The 22,350-nt window shown below is 52.4% G+C and overlaps 1 protein-coding gene across 6 annotated transcripts in view; it reads left to right on the plus strand.

Annotated features, from left to right (window-relative positions):
• CIT (citron rho-interacting serine/threonine kinase) overlaps positions 1–22,350 on the plus strand; it is a 1,313,172-nt gene that overhangs the window by 1,200,644 nt on the left and 90,178 nt on the right. For all 6 annotated transcript variants that reach the window (XM_085636268.1, XM_085636269.1, XM_085636271.1 and 3 more), the window contains 2 exons: positions 19,896–19,974; positions 20,083–20,262. In XM_085636268.1, coding sequence (XP_085492394.1) covers positions 19,896–19,974; positions 20,083–20,262 — 259 coding nt within the window. The remainder of the gene's footprint in view (positions 1–19,895; positions 19,975–20,082; positions 20,263–22,350) is intronic.

Raw genomic sequence — 22,350 nt, forward strand, 5'->3', positions numbered from 1 at the left:
CGGTAAGCTCTTGCCATGGACGCTGATAAATATATATATCAGCTTCCCTACTTTTCTACATTTGTCTGATCAACCCTCCTTGTTTAATTTTCCAGTTGTGATGTGTTTTTGAAAGGGCGTACATCTGTGTTCCCCCAGGGCCTTTCATAGTGGGACATTAGCTTGAGTCTAACTTTGATTTGTTCACTTTTCTGTTCTGTGCACAGCTGTTCATTGAGACTTGGGACCGTTAAAGTTGTTTTTCTCATTGCGGTTACTTCTGCACTCCATGACAGGGAGCTGCAGGCGCAGTCGTAACAACCTGCCCATATACCTCCTTCTTTCGCGATAAGCTGTTGCTTCGGATGCGGACATCTTTTCTGCCAAACATAGTGTAATTCTTCCATATGTGGCATTCTATCATGCTCCTCAATTTTTTTCTCTCCACCACAAATCCCTCTAAAATAGAGAAGTTTATTTGTTTGGATCAAAAGTGAGCCCTTGGCTTTTTACATTGATTGAACCATAGAGCACAGAGTGAATTCGGCAAGCCACTTTTTGTGGTATTCTCTGGTATGAAGAAAGGAGGGCGGTCTCGAAACAGACTTCATCCAGATAGTTTGTCCTCTGCAACATAGGAATGTGATGTGCCTTGGCCAAGAAGGACCCTTCTGAGGGTCATCTGAAAGAGACAATTAGTTAAGGATGCCTCACTTTAGAATTACCACCAGGCGTCAGACTGGTTCCGGAGAATTTTTCTTCAGCAGTACCCCTGCTCGTCGGTGGGTGGCGTCGGTCGAGCTCCGCGTTCGTCGTTGGCATTGTGGTCGCCGTAATGACGTTGCAGTATCTACTTAGACGCTGCCCCTGCGCGCTGACCTCAGTTCTTTCTTTTTGTGCACCAGCTAGCGCAGATCCGGAGAGAGCGGTACGTTTTTTTTTGGTTTTTTTTGCGACTTTTATCGGCCTCTTTTGAAGTCGTTTGACTCCTGGTGCATACAGATATGTCCAGTCCTCGAACCGGCTTCAAGGTTTGTGACTCCTGTCACAAACTGATGTCGGTTACGGACCCGCACCTTGTGTGCCTTTAGTGTTTGGTGCGCGACCACGACCCAAAGTCGTGCTCCGACTGACGGGCCATGAACCCAAAGTCTTTGCGGGAGCGGTCCCGAAAGCTTCTCGAGACCCGGCAGTCCGCTGTGCGCTGTTTGAGGTCCCGGTCGAGAGGGAGGTCGCAGGAACGGTCATGGAGTCATCACCACCACTCTTAGTCAAAGTCTTTGTTTTTGGGCAAGTTGAAGCACAAGAAGGCGGCGAAGATGCACCTATGTGTTCTCCCATTCCATCGGCCCACGTGGGAAGTGGAAGGTAGTCGTCCAGCTCCGCACGCAGAGCCTGTTGGCTTGACTCCGGCCCTCCCTCCCTTCCCGGGAGCCGGAGCAACCCCTGCCCAACTTTGTAGCTTTTATGAAGTCCTATATTCCATCTTTGGGTAGCCCGACTCTGCAGGCGCGCCTTACGGCCCCACGGACTCGGCTGGGGGCTCTAGGCTTTCGATGCCGGCGGCTTCGGCGCTGCAGGGCCCCCAGGGATCCATCCCTGGATCCGGATTGGTGCCGGTAGACCTTGTGACACCTCCTCAGGCGCTGAATCCAGTGGCGACACCTTCGCCCCCTCTGACATCGGTTGTGTCCCCAGCCGACGTCGACCCCGGCCTCCCCCTCGATATGGTCACGGAGCCGGACCGGGTCGACCGTCGTCGGGACAGGCGCAGACAGGTACTTTAGTACCACTGTTCTCCCCTGGTGTTCCCTATCGCCCTGAGTGGCTACCAGAGGAGGGTGAGTAGGACTGGTAGGGGTCTGTGGACCCTTTGGCAGACCAGTTAGAGGAACCTGACTGGAGAGAGGAGTTGGGGGAAGCCAGTGGTCTGGACACCTCCCCAGACCTTGGCATGCTATCGCCCCTTTTTGTGGCTACGGAGCAGGGTGCATCTTACGCAGTGGTGTTGCGTAGGGTGGCCGAGGCCCTAAACATTGAGCTTCCTATGGTGACGGTTAGGACTAACCTCCTGACCGAGGTGCTTCAGCCGGCAGCAGCCTCTTCGGAGCCCCTGCTGCAGTTCACTAAGGCACTTACAGACATCCTTTTGGGCACTTGGTCCAAGCCCAACACAGGGGCTAGTGTGTACAGGTTGATTGCCCGCCGCCACTGCCCAGCCCCGGGCGACCCCATTTTCCTCTCCCAATATACCACCCCTGAGAGCTTGGTTGTCCAAGCATCGACTTCCAAGGGCGCATTCCCTACCGCACCACCTGATAGGGAATCCAAGAAGCTGGGCCACCTTGGGAAGATGTTTCCTTCCTCCAGCTTAGGACTGAGGTCGGTGAACACCGCATGTTTCTTGGGCCGTCACTCCCACTCGGTGTGGGACTCAGTCGCGCAGGTGCTGCCACAGTGCTTGGAGGAGGCCCAGGCTGTGCTGTTGCCGAAGTGAGAGACGCAGCGAAGTTCCCCATAAGATGTGGGCTGGACACTGCCGACTCACTAGGCAGGACGATTTCCACGTCTGTAGCACTGAGACGCTACGCCTGGCTGAGGTCCAAGCAACCCTTTCGGACATGCCCTTTGGTGGCCGTCGCCTGTTTGGCAACAAGGCAGACAATGCGTTTCAGCGCTTTAAGTATTCTAGGGCTACGGCCAGATCCTTGGGCCTTGCTTCCACCTCCCGCCCAGCGCAGTCCGTTTTTCGCCCCGTTCGTGGCTACGGAAGGGGTTGGCCCACCACGTTCCGCCCAGTGCCACAGGTCTGCGAAAGCTGTCCAGCCCCTGGGCGGCCGGGGACGTGGATCCCACTGCCGTGGGTCGGGGGGGCCAGCAGGCGGCCAGTCCACCAGCGCCCCCTCTGCAGTAGCCTCCAAACCCTCCTAGTCCTATCTTTCAGGGCCACCAGTTTGTCAGAATGACCCTGAGGCTACTGGGCCTCATGGCCTGCTCCATCATGCTGGTGGACAATGCCAGGTGGCATATGCGGACTCTGCAGTGGGACCTGAAGTTCCAGTGGGCACAGCATTGGGGGAATCTTTCCAATGGCGTCCAGATCTCAGAGGGCACTGCACACCAATTGCAGTGGTGGCTAACGAACCAGGATTGGGTCAACGGCTGATCCCTCTCCCTTCCCCAACCAGAGTTCACAGTGGTGACAGATGCCTCACTTCTGGGGTGGGGCGGCCACATAGGCGAGGCAGAGATCCGAGGCCTCTGGTCTCCGGCGGAGTTCGAGCTCCACGTCAACCTTCTGGACCTTCGGGCAATCCGTCTTGCACTGAAGGCATTCCTTCCTTCTGTCAAAGGGAGAGTAGTGCAGGTGTTCACGGATAAAACCACCGCTATGTGGTACTGCAACAAACAGAGCGGGGTTGGGTCGTGGACCCTATGCCAGGAGGCACTTCGTCTCTGGAAGTGGCTGGAACATCAGGGCATGTCCCTGGTGGTTCAACACTTGGCAAGTTCTCTGAACGCCATGGCGGATGAACTCAGCCGCCGGTGCATGAGGGATCACGCTTGGTGTCTTCACTCGGAGATGGTGCAAGGTCTCTTTCAGCAGTGTGGAGGTCCTTGGTTGGATCTATTCACCACCAAAGAGAACGAGCTATGTCAGCAATTCGCCTTGGAATTTCCAAGGCGGCACTCGCTAGGGGGCGCTTTTTGTCGCAAGTGGAGTTGCGGTCTTCTATACGCCTTTCCGCCTATACCACTTCTGTCCAGAGAACTGAAGATGATCAAGCGCGACCGGGCCCATGTCATTCTTGTCGCTCCGGACTGGGCACGAAGAGTCTGGTATCCTGAGCTTCTGCACATAACCATCGATCCTCCAATCAGACTGCCCCTTCGGGAGGATCAGCAGGGGACGGTCCTCCACCCGAACCTGTCCAGCCTCCACCTCCTTGCGTGGAGATTGAGCGGCGACAGTTGACAGCTTTCGACCTTCCTCCCAAAGTCTGTAATGTCATCTTGGCAGCCAGGTATCCCTCCACTAAAACGGTATACACCTGTAGATGGAACAACTTTGTGGCATGGTGCGCAGCAAAGGCTGTGGATCCCCTTTCTGCACCCCTTTCAGGGGTTCTCCTCTTGCTTCTTTCTTTGGCCCAGCAGGGCTTTGCTCTGGGCGCCTCGAAAGGCTATCTTTCGGCCATCTCGGCCTTTCTTCGGCTTCCTGATCAGCCATCTCTTTTCAAGTATCCTACTGTAAATCACTTCCTTGAGGGCATTACTCGCTTGTTGCCTTCAATTCCTTTCATATTGCCCCAGTGGGAATTGAGCTTTGTTCTGACCTACCCTATCTGCTCTCCTTTCGAGTCGCTGCATAACTCTCCTCTCAGACTTTTTAACTTTTAAAACTGCCTTTTTGGTCGCCATCACCTCTGCTCGCAGGGTGAGTGAGCTTCAGGCCCTTTCTTCCAAACCTCCTTTTCTGGCTGTTCATCCGGACTAAGTTGTCCATCACACTAGGCCTTCTTTCCTTCCCAAAGTGGTTACCTCTTTCCACATCGGACAGACTATCACTTTGCCCACCTTCTTTCCGCCTCCGCATCCTTCTAAAGAGGAGGAGAGGCTCTACCGTCTGGATCCAAAACCTGCACTTTCATTCTATCTGGATCGTACAAAACAATTCCGGGTGAATGATCAGCTCTTTTATGGCTATGTGGGTGCCAAGACAGGTCGGGCTGTGCAAAAACGAACCATCTCTCAGTGGGTTGTTCTTTGCATAAAAATCTGCTATTCCGTAGCGAAAAAGGAACCTCCAGTGTGGTTGCGTGCCCATTCCACCAGGGTGACGGGAGCCACTACTGCTTTGGGATGTGTGGTCCCCCTTCATGACATCTGCCAGGCAGCTACTTGGGCTTCATTGCACTTGTTTACCAAACACTGCTACCTGGATAGCCAGGTCCGGAGAGACTGCTTCTTTGGCCGTTCAGTTCTCCAGGACTTTCTGGTTCGCAGACCCACCTCCGGGGTTGGTATTGCTGGGGTATCTATTCTAAGGTGAGGAATCCATAACTAATTGTCTCTTTCAGATGAACAAGTTTCTTACCTTCGGTAACGATATATCTGAAAGAAACACATAGTGATAGATTCCTTACCTTAGAACTACCCCCAGGCGTCAGACTGGATCCGGAAATTTTTCGTCAGCAGTACCCCTGCGCGTCGGAAGGTCACGTTGTGCGGCTCTGCGACCGTCGTTGTCGACGAGATGACGTCGCGGCAGCTACTTAGACGACGCCCTCGCGCGCTGACGTCAATTCTTTCTTTTTCCGCACCAGCAAGCGCAGGTCCGGAGAGAATAGTACCCCATTTTTTGACTGTGTTTTTGAGGCTTTTTGTCTCGATTTTTTTCTAGTCGATCGACTCCTGGTGTCGTAGGCATGCCCAGTTTCAAGTCGTGCGGGGAATGTCATTGGATGATGACGGTGACGGACCTGCACCGAGTGTGTCTCTACTGCCTGCGGCGCGACCACGACCCCAAGTCGTGCCCCTACTGCCAGGCCAGGCCATGGTGCCGAAGACTGCGGGAGCGGTCCCGAAAGTTGCTTGAAGTCCGGCAGTCTGCTCCGCGCCACTCAAGGTCCCTCCCGTGGGAGGTCAAGGGACTGGTCGCAGAGTAAATACCATTGTTCTTCTCTATCGGAGTCTTCGCACTCGGGTTAGGTAAGATGAAGCACAAGAAGTCGAAGAAGCGTCATCGCTCGATGACTTCCCGTCTCGTGACGCGGCTGCGGGTGATGCCTTCCCGGCGGCTCCGGCGGAGCCTACGGTGTTGCAGTTGGCCTACCCACCCTTTACGGGTCCATCGGCGACTCCGGCTCACCTGCAGGAATTTCTGGCAACCATGGCTCGCCTCTTTAGGCCATCAGGGCCCCTGGCGTGCCTTCGAGCCCCACGGCGCGCCTGCGGGCCCGTCTGGGGGGCCTCGCCCTTCATTGTCAGCGGCGCCGGCTCCGGCATTGCTGTCAGCTTCTGCCCTGGCTCCGTAGGGCCCCCAAGGATCCAGGCCTGGATCCCGGTCGACGCCGGATGACCTCGTGACACCTCCACTGAAGTCGACCCCACCGGCACCACTTCCGACATCGCCCGTGATCCTCCCAGAGGACGTCGACGCGGTTTCAGCCCTGAAGTGGACACGGCGCTGAAACAACGTCGTTCTATGCAGATTCCGACGCCAATGGGGCCTTTCTACCCCTATGTCCACCATCCACAGCCTTCGGGGGAAGGGGAGGACTGGGAGGGGTCTGAGGACCCTCTCACAGCACAGTGTGAGTTTTACCTGGACTGGGTTGAGGATTTGGGGGATGCCAACAGTCTTGACACCTCTCCTGACCTTGGCATGCTAACTCCTCCTACTGTGGCTATGGAGGAGGGTGGGAGTTATGCAGTGGTGTTGCGTAGGGCAGCCGAGGATCTCCACCTCAAACTCCCTACAGTGGCTGTCAGGACTAACCTCCTGACAGAAGTGCTTCAGCCGGCGGCTACCTCTGCTGAGCCACTGCTGTCCTTTAATGATGCACTTTGAGACGTTCTTTTGGGCACCTGGTCTAGGCCCAACACAGGGGCTCCTGTGGATAGGAACGTTGCCCGACGCCATCGCCTGGCCCCGGGCAAGCCCCCTCTTTCTCTCCCAACACCCCACCCCTGAGAGCTTGGTTGTCCAAGCCTCTACGTCTCAAACCGCCTTCCCTTCCGCACCTCCGGATAGGGAATCCAAGAGACTGGAACAGTTTGGGAAGAAGATTTTTTCTTCCGCCAGTTCAGGGCTGCTGTCTGTGAACACCGCATGCCTCTTGGGCCGTTCTTCCCACTCTGTGTTGGATACGGTGGCACAGGTGCTGCCTCAGTGTCCGGAGGAGGCCCGGTCAGTGCTCTCCAAAGCTATTGCTGAACGGAGATATGCAGCAAAGTTCACAATACCATGTGGCCTTGACACCGCCGACTCGCTGGGCAGGGCGATTTCCACGACAGTGGCGCTCCGCTGCCATGCCTCGCTGAGGACTACTGGCTTTTCGGGGATGTCCAGAACACATTGATGGACATGCCCTTTCATGGCATTCGCCTTTTGGCAACAAGGCAGACAGTGCGTTGGAGCGTTTTAAGGACTCGCGGGCTACGGCCAAGTCCTTGGGCCTTTCGGCCACTCCCTCCTCCGCCTTCTGCTTTTCGCTCCTTTCGTGGCCACGGAAGGGGCGCCCCAACATGTTTGCTCCAGAGCCACAGGCCGCAGCAGCAACAGTCTCAGCGCGGCCACGGGCCTGGGACCCGCAGAGGCGGGTCAGCGGACCAGTGGGCGGGTCACTCCACTTCTATCCCAGCCACCACTGCCTCCAAACCTTCCTAAACAAACAAAAACAATGGTTCTGTCGGGCATTCACAATATTTCTTTGCAAAAGGATTATTTATTTTGGATAGTATTACAAAACCTTCATTAATGATATCTGAACAATTCTGAAACACATAGCAAAAACACGGACGCAAAATAATGAATATTCTTGTATTTCATATAAATTAAAGCATTTATATACTCACAAGTTTGAAAACAAGGCTGTCAAGACAAGGTGAAGCTTATAGTGATGTGTACTAAAGTGACTTTTGTGCTCAGTGGTAGAACATGGTGTGTATATTATGTACATGGTGATTAAAACCACAATATATACAAGGGAGAAGAAGGTTGTGGGCCAGAAAATTGCAACAAAAACAATGACTCGGATGCTCGTACAAATTATTAAATCATTTGCACCCAGAGCCTTGATATCTCTGGACCCTAAAAGATCGTCGACGTTTCAACACAAATAATGCTTAATTAAGAAGTCAAGGCGGGTCTTCATTAGGACAGGTGTAGGGGAGTAGGAGATGACAGCCCTTAGTAAATCACATATTCAGTTGTGATTAGTAGGTCATCTTTAATTGCGACCAATCCAAGTGATGCGATCCGCTGTAGACTTGCTGCTGGCGTGAGAGATCTGCTGGATTAACATGAATTTAAAAAAATTTGGTGAAGATTAAATCAGAAATTCATAACCAATCGTGAGTCTCGGTAATGCGCTGCCGTCTTGAAGTCCGGTATTTCAGGCCCATCAAACGCCAGTGGGCGGCAGGATCCACCATCACCTCCCCCACTGGCACATCATCACTACGGACAGGTGGATTTTACAAATGTTCCGAAGGGGCTACTCCCTCCCCTCTGAGACTACCCCTCCAGCCATGCCACCCCAGTACCACCGCATGTGGGATCACATGGCACTTCTTCAACTGGAAGTCGTGGCCCTCTTGGCCAAGTGTGCCATCGAGCGCGTTCCTGCGCCAGAAGTATGTTGTGGTTGTTATTCCCACTACTTTCTGGTGCCCAGGAAGGACAAGGGCCTGCGTCTTATCTTAGACCTCCGGAACGTCAATTGCTTCCTCCGGAAAGAGAAGTTCAAGATGTTAACTCTGGCTCAGATCTTGTCTGCCCTTGACCCTGGAGACTGGATGGTAGCGTTGGATCTGCAGGACACCTATTTCCATATTCCCGTCCTGCCAGCCCACCAGCGTTACCTGTGTTTTACGGTAGGCCACGAGCACTTTCAGTTTACCGTGCTCCCCTTTCGCCTTACCAGTGCCCCTCGGGTGTTCACAAAAGTGATGGCGGTGGTCGCAGCTCATCTGCGCAGATGATGGTTTCCAGTCTTCCCCTATCTCGACGAATGGCTGTTGAATGTGGGATCGCCCCAGGCAGTCGTCTCCCACCTCTAGACTACGGCTGACCTCCTGCATTTGCTGGGGTTCTCCATCAATGTGCCGAAGTCGCACCTGATTCCCTCTCAAAAGGTTCTGGACACAATGCAGTTTTGGGCCTATCCTCCCGAACGGCGAGTCCAGGATATTCAGGCTATGATTCTGATCTTTCGGCCTCTATCCTGGGTTTCGGTCAGGATGAACTTGAGGCTGCTGGGCCTCATGGCGGCCTGCATCCTGTTGGTCACTCATGCCAGATGGCATATGCGGGCTTGGCAGTGGGACCTGAAGTTCCAGTGGGTTCAGCATCAGGGGAACCTGTCCGATTACGTTCAGATCTCAGAGGGCACTGCACAGCAGTTGCAGTGGTGGCGCATGAACCGACTTTGGGTCCAGGGCAGATCCCTCTCCCTTCCCCAACTGCAGCACCCAGTGGTGACGGGCGCGTCCCTCCTGGGATGTGGAGGCGACATGGGAGAGGTGGAGATCAGAGGCCTCTGGTCTCAGGCAGAGTCCAAGCTCCATATCAACCTTCTGGCGATCCGACGTGCACTAAAGGCATTCCTTCCCTCTGTCAAGGGGAAAGCATTCCTTCCCTCTGTCAAGGGGAAAGTGGTGCAGGTGTTCACAGACAACAGCACCACCAAGTGGTACTGCAACAAACAGGGCGGGGTGGGGTCGTGGACCCTTTGTCAGGAGGCTCTGCGCCTCTGAACATGTCTGGAACAGCAGGGCATTTCCCTAGTGGTTCAACACCTGGCAAGTTCACTGAACGCCAGGGTGAATGAACCCAGCCGCAGATGCATGATGGATCATGAATGGCGTCTTCACTCAGACGTGGCGCAAGGTCTCTTTCAACAGTGGGGAGAGCCTTGGTTAGATCTATTCGCCACCGAAGAGAACGCGCAATGTCAGCAGATCTGCACGTTGGAATTTCCAAGGCCGCACTCTCTAGGCGATGCTTTTCGTCGCGAGTGGAGTTGCGGTCTGTTGTATGCTTTTCAGCCTATACCACTTCTACCCAGAGTGCTGAAGAAGATCAGGCGCTGACCGGGCCCAAGTCATTCTTGTGGCTCCGGACTGGGCTCGAAGAGTATGGTATCCCAAGCTACTCAGTATGACCTACTCAGTATGACCATCGATCCCCCGATCCGACTGCCTCGTCGGGAGGATTTTCTGTCGCAGCAGCAGGGGACGGTCCTCCACCTGAACCTGTCCAGCCTTCACCTCTTTGCATGGAGATGGAGCGGCGGCAGTTGATTCCTTTTGACTTGCCTCCTGAAGTCTGTGATGTCATTCTGGCAGCCAGGCGTCCCTCCACTAAGTTGGTATACGCCTGCAGGTGGAACAAATATGTTGCATGGTGCACAGCAAAGGCTGTGGATTCCCTTTCTGCCCCTCTTTCAGAAGTTCTTCTGTTTCTTCCTTCACTGGCCCAGCAGATCTGCACGTTGGAATTTCCAAGGCCTCACTCTCTAGGCAATGCTTTTCGTCGCGAGTGAAGTTGCGGTCTGTTGTATGCTTTTCCGCCTATACCACTTCTACCCAGAGTGCTGAAGAAGATCAGGCACTGACCGGGCCCAAGTCATTCTTGTGGCTCCGGACTGGGTTCGAAGAGTATGGTATCCCAAGCTACTCAGTATGACCATCGATCCCCCGATCCGACTGCCTCGTCGGGAGGATTTTCTGTCGCAGCAGCAGGGGACGGTCCTCCACCTGAACCTGTACAGCCTTCACCTCTTTGCATGGAGATGGAGCGACGGCAGTTGATTCCTTTTGACTTGCCTCCTGAAGTCTGTGATGTCATTCTGGCAGCCAGGCGTCCCTCCACTAAGTTGGTATACGCCTGCAGGTGGAACAAATGTGTTGCATGGTGCACAGCAAAGGCTGTGGATTCCCTTTCTGCCCCTCTTTCAGAAGTTCTTCTGTTTCTTCTTTCACTGGCCCAGCAGGGCTCTGCTCTGGGCTTTATCAAGGGCTACCTTACTGCTATTTCTGCTTTTCTCAGGCTCCCTGATCAGCCCTCTCTTTTCATGTCCCCTGTTGAAAATAGATTTCTCAAAGGCATTACTCATCTCTTCCCTCCTCTTCCTTTCGTAATGCCCCAGTGGACTTGAATCTAGTTCTTACATATCTAATGTGTGCTCCCTTTTGAGCCTTTGTACAATTGTCCTCTTCGTCTGCTGACCTTGAAGACTGCTTTCCTGGTTGCCATCACCTCTGCCAGGAGAGTGAGTGAGCTCCAGGCTCTTTCTTGTAAGCCTCCTTTTCTATCTGTCCATCCGGACAAGGTTGTGCTCAGGACACATCCATCCTTTTTGCCAAAGGTTGTCACTACCTTTCACATCGGGGAGACCATCACTTTGCCCACCTTCTCTTCGCCTTCTCATCCTTCTAGAGAGGACGAGAGGCTCCACCGTCTGGACCCAAACCGTGCGCTATAGTTTTACTTGACCCGCACCCAACAGTTCAGGGTGGATGACCAGCTCTTTGTTTGCTGCGTTGGCGCCAAAAAAGGTCGGGCCGTACACAAGCGGACTATCTCCCAATGGGTCATTTTGTGTATTAAAGCCTGTTATTCTCTGGCCAAAAAGGAAGCTCCGTTGGGGCTGCGCGCTCATTCCACCAGGGCGACTGAAGCCGCTACAGCATTGGGACATGGTGTGCCCCTGCAGGACATCTGTCAGGCAGCTACGTGGGCCTCGCTGCACACTTTTACTAAGCACTACTGCCTGGAAAGCCAAGTCCGGAGAGACGGCTTCTTTGGGCGTTTGGTTCTCCGAGACTTCCTGGTGTGATCTTGGTTCGCAGACCCACCACCGGGGTTGGTATTGCTGGGGTATCTATTCTAAGGTAAGGAATATATCACTGTGTTTCTTTCAGCTGAACAAGTTACTTCCCTTCAGTAACGATATATCTGAAAGAAACACGTTAGTTAGATTCCTCACCTTAGAATATCCCCAGGCGTCAGGCTGGATCCGGAAAGATTTTTCGTCAGCAATACCCCTTGCGCGTCGCTAGGCGTCGTCTGCGGCTCCGCATCCGTCGCCTGTGTCGTGCGCCGGAATGACGTCGTCGGAGTACTTAGACGCCGCCCTCGCGTGCTGACGTCAGTTCTTCTTTTTTCCGCGCCAGACAGCGCCGATCCGGGAAGAGCTTACCCCTTTAGTCACTTTTTGACTAAAACTTTTTGGACTCTGTCTACTCGACTCGAAGTGGTGCCGGTAGGATTCCTGGGTTTAAAGCCTGTGACTCCTGTCACAGACTGATGTCGGTGACGGACTGCCGGTGCCTTTACTGCCTGGGGGCCGACCACGATGCGGAGCCGTGCCTCAACTGCCAGGCCTTGACCTCGAAGGCTAGGCGGGAGCGGTCCCGCAAGCTTCTCGAGCTCCGACACTCGGCTCCGTGCCGTTCAAGGTCCAGGTCCAGGAGGAGGTCGAAGGACCGGTCGCGGAGCCGCAGCCACCATCACCGCTCGTCGGGTTCCACGTCTTCGGGTAAGTCGAAGCATGGTAAGAAGTCCAAGAGATGACACCGCTCTTCGGACTCCCCTCGCCGGTCACGCGACTCGGTCGAGGGTCTGGGTGGTACCACCCCCGCGGCTCCGCAGGAGCCGCGTCCACCCCCATACCCACCGGTCCCTGGGACTGACGCGACTCCGGCGGAGATCAGTGCCTTCCTCTCCACCATGAGGGGCCTGGCTCTGCTGTCGATGCGTGCCGGCACGCCTCCGGGTGCCGCGGGCTCGACTGGGTGGCCTAGCGAGCCGGCGGCTCAGGCCCCGGCGCCGTCATCGACTTCGGTCCCGACGCCGCAGGTCCCCGTGGGATCCAGGCCTGGATCTCAGTCGGTGCCGGTCGACCTCACGACGCCTCCTCCGCCAGTGCTGACAACGGTTCCACCCCCGTCGCCGTCTCCGGACGACGCCGTTCCCCGGTTCAGCCCCGGTCCGGGCCCAGCGCCGGTGCGGCGCCATCCGGCGCCGCAGCCGACGCCGATGGATGACTATTTCATCTACCGTCCGGCTCCAATTATTCCCCCTGTTTATCAGGAATCGGATGACGGGGGCGACTGGGAGGGGTCCTAGGACCCTCTGGCCATGCAGGCCGACTTATCCCAGGACTGGGCAGATCAGCTGGGGGATGCCAGTGGTCTGGACACCTCTCCGGACACTGGTTTCATCTCTCCTCTGACTGTGGCTTCGGAGGAAGGTGCTGCATTTTTCATGGTGCTGCGCAAGTCGGCCGAAGCCCTTGGGCTGGAGCTGCCTGCTTTGGCCGTGAGGACTAACCTCTTCACTGAAGTGCTTCAACCATCAGCACGCTCCTCTGAGCCTCTGCTGCAGTTCAATGAGGCACTAGTGGACGTTCTGAAGGGCACCTGGTCCAAGCCCTCCACAGTACCTCCTGTGGATCGGAACGTGGCCCGGCGCCACCGCCCTGCTCCGTTGACCCCAGTTTTCTGTCCCAACACCCCACGCCTGAGAGCCTGGTTATCCAGGCCTCTACTTCCCAATCCTCCTTCCCGTCCGCTCCCCCGGATCGGGAATCCAAGAGGCTGGAACAGTTCGGTAAGAAGCTGTTCTCTTCCCTTAGTTTATGACTGCGGTCCTTGAACACTGCTTGCCTCTTGGACCGTTATTCTCACTCTCGGTGGGATACGGTGGAGGACGTGCTGCACCAGTGTCCGGAGGAGGCCCGGACGCGGCTCGCCCAGGCTCTTGCCGACGGGCGGGATGCAGCGCAACATGCTATTCGATGTGGACTAGACACTACGGACTCGCTGGGTAGGGCGATGTCAACCATGGTGGCGCTCCGCCGCCACGCCTGGCTGCGGTCCACGTCTTTCTCAGAGGATGTCCTGACCACCCACATGGATATGCCCTTTGATGGCACTCGCCTTTTTGACGAAAAGGCGGATAGTGCGCTGGTGCGCTTCAAGAACTCCAGGGCTACGGCAAAGTCCTTGGGCCTCTCAGGGCTGCAACCGCAAACTTCCACTTTTCGTCCCTTTCGTGGCCAAGGAAGGGGCACCCCCTCACGTCCGCCTAGCCACCGGCTGCAGAACCAACCTGCACGCGGACGTGGATTCCGCTGAGGCGGTACTAGGGGTCAACGTGCCGGTCAGTCCACATCAACCCCGGCAGCATCCGCCTCAAAGCCCTCCTAGTCCGTGCTTTCAGGCCTATTCCACGTCAGTGGGATGCAGAGTTTGCCATCACCTGCTCCACTGGCGTTCCATCACGTCGGACAGGTGGGTGCTGCAAATCGTCTGAAGGGGCTACTCCCTCCCCTTCGAGACGACCCCTCCAGCCATGCCACCGCATGTCGGGGGATCACTTGAATCTCCTACGTGAGGAAGTTGCAGCCCTTTTGGCCAAGGGGGCCGTCGAACGCGTTCCTGGTCCAGAAGTAGGTCGTGGTTGCTATTCCCACTACTTTCTGGTTCCCAAGAAGGGCAAAGGGGGCCTACGCCCTATCTTGGACCTCAGGAGCGTCAACGCCTTCCTCCGGAAGGAAAGGTTCAAGATGCTTACCCTAGCTCAGGTTCTGGCTGCCCTGGATCCAGGAGACTGGATGGTAGCGTTGGACTTGCAGGACGCTTATTTTCACATTCCCGTCCTGCCGGCCCACCGGCGTTACCTGCGGTTCACGGTGGGTCAGGAACATTTTCAGTTCACGGTGCTCCCCTTCGGCCTCACCAGTGCCCCTCAGGTGTTAACGAGAGTGATGGCGGTGGTCGCAGCTCATCTGCGCAGATCAGGTTTTCCAGTCTTTCCCAATCTCGACGACTGGCTGTTGAAGGCGGGCTCGCCCCAGCAAGACGTCTCCCACCTCCAGACTACAGCAGACCTCCTGCATTTGCTGGGGTTCTCCATCGACGTGCCAAAGTCGCATCTCCTTCCCCCCCCCCCCCCCCCCCCCCCCCCCCCCCCCCCCCCCAGAAGCTCCTTTTCATCGGGGTGGTTCTGGACTCGGCGCAGTTCCGGGCTTATCCTCCGGAGCAGCAGGTCCGGGATATTCAGGCTCTGATTTCCTTCTTTCAGCCTCTAGCCCGGGTTTCGGTCAGGTTGGTGCTGCGGCTTCTGGGTCTGATGGCCTCCTGCATCCTGATAGTGCATCACGCCAGGTGGCGAATGCGGGCTCTGTAGTGGGACCTGAAGTTTCAGAGGCCCCAGCATCGGGGCAACCTGTCCGACCATGTCTTGATCTCGGAGGGCACTGCAAAACAGTTGCAGTGGTGGCTCACGAACCGCGATTGGGTCAGCGGCAGATCCCTCTCCCTACCCCACCCGGAGCACATAGTGGTAATAGATGCAATCCCTCCTGGGATGGGGGGGCCACATGGGGGAGGCGGTGATCAGAGGACTCTGGTCTCCGGCGGAGTCTCGGCACCATATCAACCTTTTGGAGCTGAGAGCGATCTGACTTGCACTGAAGGCATTCCTTCCCGTTGTCCGGGGAAGTGTGGTGCAGGTGTTCACGGACAACACCACCGCCATGTGGTATTGCAACAAACAGGGCGGGGTGGGGTCGTGGGCCCTTTGTCAGGAGGCTCTGCGCCTCTGGACATGGCTGGAACATCAGGGCATCACCCTGGTGGTTCAACATCTGGCGGGCTCTCTGAACGCCAGAGCAGACGAACTCCGCCGCCGGTGCATGATGGATCACGAATGGCGTCTCAACTTGGAGGTGGCGCAAGGCCTCTTTCGGCAGTGGGGAGAGCCTTGGTTAGATCTATTCGCCACCGAAGAGAACGCGCAATGTCAGCAGTTCTGCGTGTTGGAGTTTCCAAGGCGGCACTCGCTCGGGGACGCTTTTCGACGCAAGTGGAGTTGCGGTCTGTTGTACGCCTTTCCGCCTATGCATAGCAAAAACCTCTTATCTGACCTTTCCAAAATTGGAAAGGTCAGAGAAAAGGTTTTTGCTATGCATTCATTTTCTCCCCTCCTCTTGGGCCTATAGGTAATTAGGGGAACCCTTTTTTACATAGATACGCCTTTCCGCCTATACCACTTCTGCCCAGAGTGCTGAAGAAGATCAGGCGCGACCGGGCCCAAGTCATCTTGGTGGCTCCGGATTGGGCACGAAGGTACTGGTATCCCGAGCTACTCAGTATGTCCATCGATCCCCCGATACGACTGCCTCTTCAGGAGGACCTTCTGTCGCAGCAGCAGGGGACGGTCCTCCACCCGAACCTGTCCAGTCTCCACCTCCATGCGTGGAAATTGAGAGGCGACAGTTGATGCCATTTGACTTGCCTCCTGAAGTCTGCGATGTGATTCTGGCAGCCAGACGTCCCTCTACTAAAATGGTATACGCCTGTAGGTGGAACAAATTTGTGGCATGGTGCACAGCAAAGGCTGTGGATCCCCTTTCCGCCCCTCTTTCTGAGGTTCTTCTCTTCCTTCTTTCTTTGGCCTAGCAGGGCTCTGCTCTGGGCACTCTTAAAGGTTATCTTTCTGCTATCTCTGCCTTCCTCCAGCTTCCTGATCAGCCTTCTCTTTTCAAATCCCCTGTTGTTTCTCGATTCCTTAAGGGCATTACTCACATGTTTCCTTCTGTCCCTTTCGTAATGCCTCAGTGGGATTTGAATCTTGTTTTGACATATCTGATGTGCGCTCCCTTTGAGCCACTTCATAATTGTCCTCTTTGTCTGTTGACGCTTAAGACTGCTTTCCTGATAGCCATCACCTCTGCTAGAAGGGTGAGTGAGCTCCAGGCTCTCTCTTCTAAGCCTCCTTTCCTTTCTATCCATCTGGACAAGGTTGTGCTCCGCACTCGCCCTTCCTTCCTTCCTAAGGTTGTGACTGCCTTCCACATCGGGCAGTCTGTTACGCTGCCCACCTTCTTTCCGCCTCCGCATCCCTCGAAAGAGGAAGAGAGGCTCCACCGGCTGGACCCAAAACGTGCGCTCTCCTTCTATCTGGACCACACAAAACAGTTCCGGGTGGACGACCAACTCTTCGTTGGCAACGTGGGCGCTAAGAAGGGGCGGGCGGTGCACAAGCGTGCCATCTCTCGGTGAGTCGTTTTGTGCATCAAAGCTTGTTACTGCTTAGCTAAAAAGGAACCTCCTGTTGGGCTGATGGCCCATTCCACTCGGGCCACGGCGGCGACGACTCCCCTGGGCTGGGGAGTCCCCTTGCAGGACATTTGTCAGGCAGCAACGTGGGCCTCGCTGCACACGTTTGCCAAGCATTATTGCCTGGACAGCCAAGTTTGGAGAGACGGCTTCTTTGGCCGTTCTGTTCTCCAGGACTTTCTGGTGTGATCTTGGTTCGCAGACCCACCACCGGGGTTGGTATTGCTGGGGATCTATTCTAAGGTGAGGAATCTAACTAACGTGTTTCTTTCAGATGAACAAGTTACTTACCTTCGGTAACGATGTATCTGTAAGAAACATTAGTTAGTTTGATTTCTCACCAACCCACCCATCCTCCCCGTTCTGCGAACCGACATCTAGGGTTAAGGTTATCCTTTTCAGGGCCCTAGACTTTTTTGGCACCAGTGTCGGTATCTTGCATGGATCTGCATTCCTGCCGCGGAAAGCTATGTACAAGAACTGACGTCAGCTCGCGAGGGCGGTGTCTAAGTACTCCGAGGACGTCATTCCGGCGCACGACGCCGACGACGGACGCGGAGCCGCAGACGACGCCTAGCGACGCACAAGGGGTATTGCGGACGAAAAATGTTTCCGGATCCAACCTGACGCCTGGGGATATTCTAAGGTGAGGAATCTAACTAACTAATGTTTCTTACAGATACATCGTTACCAAAGGTAAGTAACTTGTTCATCTGTAAGAAACATTAGTAGTGATAGACTCCTTACCGCCCCACCCATCCTCCCCGTTCTGCGAACTGATTTCTATGGTTAAGGTCATCCCTTTCAGGGCCCTAGTTTCAAGGCACCAGTGTTCAGTATCTTGCATGGCTCTGCGTTTTCTGGCACGGAAAGTCGCGTACAGAACGGACGTCAGCGCGCAAGGGCGTCGCCTAAGCAGCTGCCGCAACATCATCTTGGTGACCACGCCGCCAACGATTGACGCAGAGCCGCACAACGCCACCTTCAAATACGCAGGGGTACGGCTGACGAAAACCTTCCGGATCCAGTTGGACACCTGTGGGTAATTCTAAGGTAAGGAATCTATCACTACTAATGTTTCTTACAGATATATCGTTACCGAAGGTAACTTGTTCATCTGTAAGAGACATAGATTAGTTATGGATTCCTCACCGCCCCACCCATCCTCCCCGTTCTGCGAACTGACTTCTAGGGTAAGGGACTCCGTTTCAGAGCCCTAGTTTTGTGCAACAGTGGTCAGTGTCATGCATGGCTCTGCGCTTCTGATGTGGAATGTCGTGTAAAGAACTGACGTCCGCGCGCAGAGGCAGCGTTTAAGTAGATACTGCAACGTCATTCCGGCTACCACGACATCAACGCCGAACGTGGAGTCGACAGACCCCGCCGACAGGCAGGGATACTGATGAAGAAAAATTCTCCGTATCCAGTCTGACGCCCGGGGGTAATTCTAAGGTGAGGAATCCATAATTAGTCTATGTCCCTTACAGATATATCGTTACCGAAGGTAAGTAAATTGTTCTTCAAGCACATTCTACCAGAAGCTAAGGCTGGGGATTATAGTGCTGGACATCTGCCAGACATTACTGTCTTGATTTGCAGGTTCATATATAGGGACATTTTGCCCTCTTGGTTCTACAAGGTTTCTTGCTGTGAATTCAACTCATCAGATCTTCAACCTTTAGGGAGGAAGTTCTTTGGCATCTATTTTAAAGGTGAGGAATCTGCAATTATTCACATCCACCAGGTAATTACCTTTAGGAACGCTCTTTTTTCGTGTTATACACTCTCTAAAGTTAGATTCTGCCCATCCCTCCAACCCCCCACACCCCTCTTTCTGTGGCGTAGACTTGTAGCCTTAATAAGGGTCCAGGGTGGATTATGCACAGTCACAGTTATTGATCTGTACTGATGCTCCACATCCAAGGGCACGTAATGCTTTACGGTTAACTAACGTCAGCATGCAGGGGTGGTGACTATATAGGTCACCATCCTGTAACTTATGGAGTTGGGACAAAACCGCCATGGACTCAGGTGGCGCCACCTCGGCATGAGAGAGCAATTATTAGAAAAGCTTCCGATCCAGTCTAGCACATGGCCCAATTCAGAAGGTAAGGCATCTGCGGGTAGATCGAAAATACACCAGAAAGAGTCTTTTTTTTGTTGCAACACTTAGAAATTGAACTGTAGTATGAAGCGCCATGTAAAAACAAGTTATTCATAAATTATAATGGTAATGTAGAAGTGGTATAGATGACTGCTGAGGGGTGCCCTAACAATCTACTGCATTTTTGTTTGCTTATCTGCCAAAAATAATTTGTAGTATGTTAAGCAATTGAAATCTGTTTCAAGATCATAAATGGGTCCTTTTTGGTAGTTCATCAACCTTGGTGGATTATTGATGCACATTACGATGTGCCCACATCCCTCTCCTACATGTATGTATGCTTCAATGAATGCTGTGACTCTGAGACTGATGTTTTGATTTTTTATTGATATTATCATATCAATTGATACATTTCGACAGTTTGACTTGGTCGTCTATCTTATGATAATTAAATGACATTTGAATTATGGTGCGATAATTAGAGTGTTTAGTGAAAACACAGAATTAGTCACATGTATTTTAGTTTTAATAGGATGTAGAATAGAATTATATGTTTTGCAGATTAAGAAAAAGAAGATTGTAAGGCTATTTTGTAACTTGGATGATAAAGTGAATTAATAATTTTAAAAAATATATAAATTTTAATGAATATTTTAATCCAAACTCACCAAAATTCTGAAATATATTTTACAATCTTCTAACTTAGACCTCTCTCATTTTTCATTGTTGTGATGTAACAAGAGATGTTACAATTTTCATGAGAGAAAGTTTTTAAAAGCCACCATTTTTAGAACCTTGGTATCTGCTAACCTTTGTGGGCCTATCGTTCAAGAGAGAATTGCAGTCTTTAAACAGTCAATTGTAAATGAATGCGTATTGTCACTGAAAATGTGTTTTTTTCAAATAATGTGCTACTGTTTTGTGCAGGCTTTATTTGTATTTCTTTGGCTTACAGCATACAGGGAGCCTTATCTCTTTGTGACCCACTTCAATTCCCTGGAGGTGATAGAGATTCAAGGACGTACAGCTCTTGGGTAAGGGTCTCTGTGATTTTCACAGCACTTGCAGTCATCAGTTCAGCTATTATAGGAGCTGGTATGGACATGACGTGCTATGTTCTTTTTTTTTTGTTTGTCATTTAGTGCACCTGCCCGAGCCCATTTAGACATTCCTAACCCTCGGTATCTGGGTCCTGCAATCTCATCTGGAGCTATTTATTTGGCATCAGTGTATCAGGACAAGCTTAGAGTCATTTGCTGCAAAGGAAACCTGGTCAAGGAATCTGCTGGCGAGCATCACAGAGTTCCATCCATGACACGCAGGTATGAAATAGCTGTAGTTTACAATATAATTGTGCTGTGTTCAAACAGTGTATTAGTGGTAGTTTGAAGATGTTTTCTAAAATAGGTTTGTAAGAAAATGGGTTAATAGTCGGGGAGGATGTGAGTCCTTCCCAAGTAATGGGGCCAAGATCTTGTCGGGGACAAGACACAAGTTAAATAAACAAACTTGGGCTCTACCTCTGGCTGCTATGGCACAGAGCAGACATTCTTAACTTACAGAAAAGTGTACAAAGTAGTTAGCTGTGCAAAAGGAAGTAAAAAGTCAAAACACAACACAATAATCCCATAACCAATTCCTAAAAACAGAGAAAGCTTTAATAAGAAAAACACCCCCAAACAAATCGGAAATTCAATAAGGCGGCCTGGAGATATGAACTTTAAATAATTTAGGGCAAAAAGCATCAAGAAAAGTAAAGTGGCAATAAGATGTCGCAGTTTGCAATTGACTGGGACCCAGGCACGGTTGCAGGTGACCACATAGAGTGTCCATTGGATACTCCAAGCAGGTCATCCTTCTCAAAGATTTTACCTTTGATGTAAAATTCCTCCAGTAGAGCCAGAGCACAAGCTGTATCCTGCAAAGTCCTCTCAAAGTCGGATAACTGATGGGCGAGGTCTGAATTTGGGGATTTTGGCAAGAAAATTCATGTTTCGTACCTGCCAAAGTCCTATTCTAGGTCGGATACTTTTCGAGCCATCGCCCAGTGAAGATTCCGGCCTTCGACTTAGTCTTTTTTATGGAGCTCAAAATACTCCAGCTGGGCAAGCTGAAGCTGTATCCAATGAAGTACTCTCGAAATTGGGCACCTTTGTTACAAGGTCCCTCTGACACTTCAAAGGTCTTGGAAGTCCAAAAAATGTCTGAGTCCCACTGGAGTTCACTCCTCAGTCCTGGCTGGGTATAAGTGGGAGAAGGTTTAGCCACTCAGGTCTCCACAAGGGTCACAGACAATAGACCATTTTATCTTCTGTTCTTCCGTAGGTCCAGATGCATTTTGATGAGCTGTGAATGAGGTGCCACTTTTGTAGGATTCACTGGTCAGTGGGTGGAGTGACTCCCACTAATGAGAAAAAGTTCCCAGTGGCAACCCTTTCTACTTTTGCAGCACAACTTGTTTCCCTTACTATCTCAGAGTGCACTATCCTGATGCAAATTCAACATGGCAGCAGCCTTCTGCCTCTGGAGGTTTCTAGTGTACCAGGCATGACTATGTTGAGGTAAATGAACAGTTCCCCATCTCAACTACACCACACTGTTCCTAGAAATAGCTCCCCCCCCTCACTTGGCTTGTGACAAGTTGGCTACAGATGGCCCTGGGAGCAAAGTGTTCCATCCCAAGGTCTCTGTTTACACTTATCTTTGAATGGGCAGACCTTTCAAGTTAATAAAGTTCCTTAACATTCCCAGCTGCCCTTCTTGAGCTGAGAAGAGTCACATACCTCACACCCAGGTATTCCTAACAAAAGGCCTAAGCCATTATTTTTGCTCCAGGAGCAGTTTTCACACCTCATTAAGGAAAATCACTGACTGGGATCAGCTGCGATCAGGCTAATGCAAATTAGCCTCCCGGACATTCAGGCAGACAAAGTCTAACTTCTCAAAACTTACTTTTTCTAAGTATTTATTACTGATCAAAATTCACCAGTGGCTTAGAATTTTAATAAACATAAAAAATGTTTGCTGAATAATGTATGTGGTGTATCCCAAGGTACTTGGAATAGTTAATTGCACCTACACTTTATTCTATGCCCACTGCTCTGTTTAAGTCTGTTCCAGAGGTTTTACTAATTTTGATTAGTTAGCAGCTTTTATGCAAAAAATTGTTCTTGTCTTTTACAAAAAATGTCATGATTTAGTCAAATTGTAGTTTTACCTCATCTGCGGTCGCCATTCATTCCCATTGAATTTGAGACAACGGGACTACGGTCACGGTCTGTCGCGGTTTGGCAATGGTGTACATGTCAGCCCAACGCCATTTATTTCTCCTCTCTTTTTTGCACAAACTACTGCACAATATTGGTTAGCGTAATAGTCTTTTTTCCCATTAATAGCTATTTAAGTGGCCT

Source organism: Triturus cristatus, chromosome 11 (genome assembly GCF_964204655.1).
Source record: "Triturus cristatus chromosome 11, aTriCri1.1, whole genome shotgun sequence".
Classification (NCBI taxonomy): Eukaryota; Metazoa; Chordata; class Amphibia; order Caudata; family Salamandridae; genus Triturus; species Triturus cristatus.